This window comes from Cebus imitator, unplaced genomic scaffold (assembly GCF_001604975.1).
Source record: "Cebus imitator isolate Cc_AM_T3 unplaced genomic scaffold, Cebus_imitator-1.0 Scaffold1, whole genome shotgun sequence".
Lineage (NCBI taxonomy): Eukaryota > Metazoa > Chordata > Mammalia > Primates > Cebidae > Cebus > Cebus imitator.
In genome coordinates, this window is record NW_016107316.1 from 15,336,446 (window position 1) to 15,338,583 (window position 2,138).

Sequence of the window (2,138 nt, forward strand, 5' to 3'; positions counted from 1 at the left end):
GAGAAAGGGAAGGAGGGAGAGAGGGAGAGAGAGAAAAAAAAAAAAAAAAAAAAAAAAAAAAAAAAAAAAAAAAAAAAAAAAAAGATGGCTTTCCCATAACTATCAATAAAACAAATCTGTAAAATGCTGAAATAGCCTATAAAAAAACTTCCCCAAGAGCATAAAAGAATCTGGAGAAGTAGAAAAAAACTTACTAATAGAAGAGTTTGCTGTTAAAGAACATATGAAGAAAAAAAGAGAAGATGAAAGTAATTTAGGCTCATTTTTTAAAATGAAAAACAAGAAAGGGTTATCAATGCAAATAATCAAATCAATAATGCGCCAAAATCTACATGGGAAAACTTCAAGCTGGAGAATTAAATTTGTTCAAAATATTACAAGTACACACAATCCAGCCTCTTCTAATAGAAGTGCTATTAGATCTACCTGACTGAAGCTTTATGGTCCTTCAACTATGAGGCTAATTATGTGAATCCAAGTAAAGATGCTGTTAGTATGTGAAAACTGTTTGGTCTCTTCATTTAAAATTACATTTGTACTGTAAGTGTTTACCTATTATAGTGCACAGCAAAAGCTGCTTTCACACAGATAACAAAAGGGTAAATGTAAACTGAAAAACCGTAAGATCCAACTTATGAAAGTATAAACTAATGATGTTTCTAGAAAATCAAAAAGTTATTTAATTACCAAACAATTTCTAAACCAAAATCTCTTACTAGTCTTAGAGACCTAAATGATCATCTAAAGTTCACTACAAATTAAAGTACTACAGATCATGGCAAATATTTAATTTCTGCCCATTTTAGTTTAAATAAAAAGCAATAAAGTTAGAGCTCATGGGTTGACTTTCTAAGGGTAAGCCTTCCCCTGCCTCCATGGGGGAAAAAAATTCACATCATCACTTTTTAAAAAAGTAAACTTGGCCAGGTGCAGTGGCACACGTCTATAATCCCAGCACTTTGGGAGCCCAAAGTGGGCAAATCACCAAAGGTCAGGAGTTCGAGACCAGCCCGGCCAACACAATGAAACCCCATCTCTACTAAAAATACAAAAATTGGCTGAACATGGTAGCACACACCTGTAACCTAGCTACTCAGGAGGCTGACGCACGAGACTCACTTAAACTCAGGAGGCAGAAGTTGCAGTGAGCCAAGATCATGCACTGCACACTACCCTGAGCAACAGAGTGAGACTCTGCCTCAAAAAAAAAAAAAAATCAAAGTAGCAGGAAAGATTCTTTTACTTGGAGGAAAAAACACCTAAGTAGTTAACCAACAAACTAATTGTCACATGAAAAAGAATACACAGTAAAAGTTTTCCAGAATTGTGTCCAAACAACAGAAAAACAATACTCTCACAGTTATGACCATGAGTAAAAAGATACTATAATTCTAATCATAAAGTATCAAAATATCGCTCTAAATACAAAGAAATTTGATATAAATTACTCACATTGTAAAATGAAGATAGGGTTTATGTATAGCAGCAGCTGATGACTGTTTCTTTGGTGATCCTGAGTGACAACTGGTCTCAAAAATTGATAAAGCATTTTCATCTTCACTATCCTCTAAAATTAAAGTTTCTATATCTGTTTAAGAAAATCACAATGGTTACGAGGCTTATAAAGTCATTTAATATTACTGCCCTACCAAAGCTAAGAAAAACTGGGTTAAAAATCAAACGACATTAACTAATAAGTTATCTATCAAACATAATATAGGCAAATTAACAAACTGCAGCTTTTTAATATTTATTTACAAACAAAATTAATATAATATTTTTACCTTTACAGACTATCTACTGAAGTATTATGAGAGGTAATTTGGGAGAACTCACTGACTGACTGAAAAAAAAAAACAAGTCTAGAAAACAAGTGGTACTCTCATAAAATCCTACCTATTTTTAACTAAAAGTCTCTGAGTGCATTTTGACCAAAACCAGTCCATTTCATCTTTAATTAGTAGGTTAGTTGAGTCAAGGCCAGTTCTTATAAAAGCAACAAGGAATAAACTGACTCTTATTTTTTGAAGAAGATACACCTTGTCAAGGAAGTCTTAGTCTAGTTAAGATGGAGTCAGAAATTCCATCAAAGCTAATATTAAAAATACATTCATTTACATAGCATTATTCTCTCTATG

The 2,138-nt window shown here is 32.6% G+C and overlaps 1 protein-coding gene across 4 annotated transcripts in view; it reads right to left on the reverse strand.

Moving 5' to 3' along the window:
- Positions 1 to 2,138, reverse strand: part of ATAD2B (ATPase family AAA domain containing 2B) — a 186,756-nt gene that overhangs the window by 75,589 nt on the left and 109,029 nt on the right. For all 4 annotated transcript variants that reach the window (XM_017526651.2, XM_017526643.2, XM_037737676.1 and 1 more), the window contains exon 17: positions 1,453 to 1,588. In XM_017526651.2, the coding sequence (XP_017382140.1) occupies positions 1,453 to 1,588 (136 nt within the window). The remainder of the gene's footprint in view (positions 1 to 1,452; positions 1,589 to 2,138) is intronic.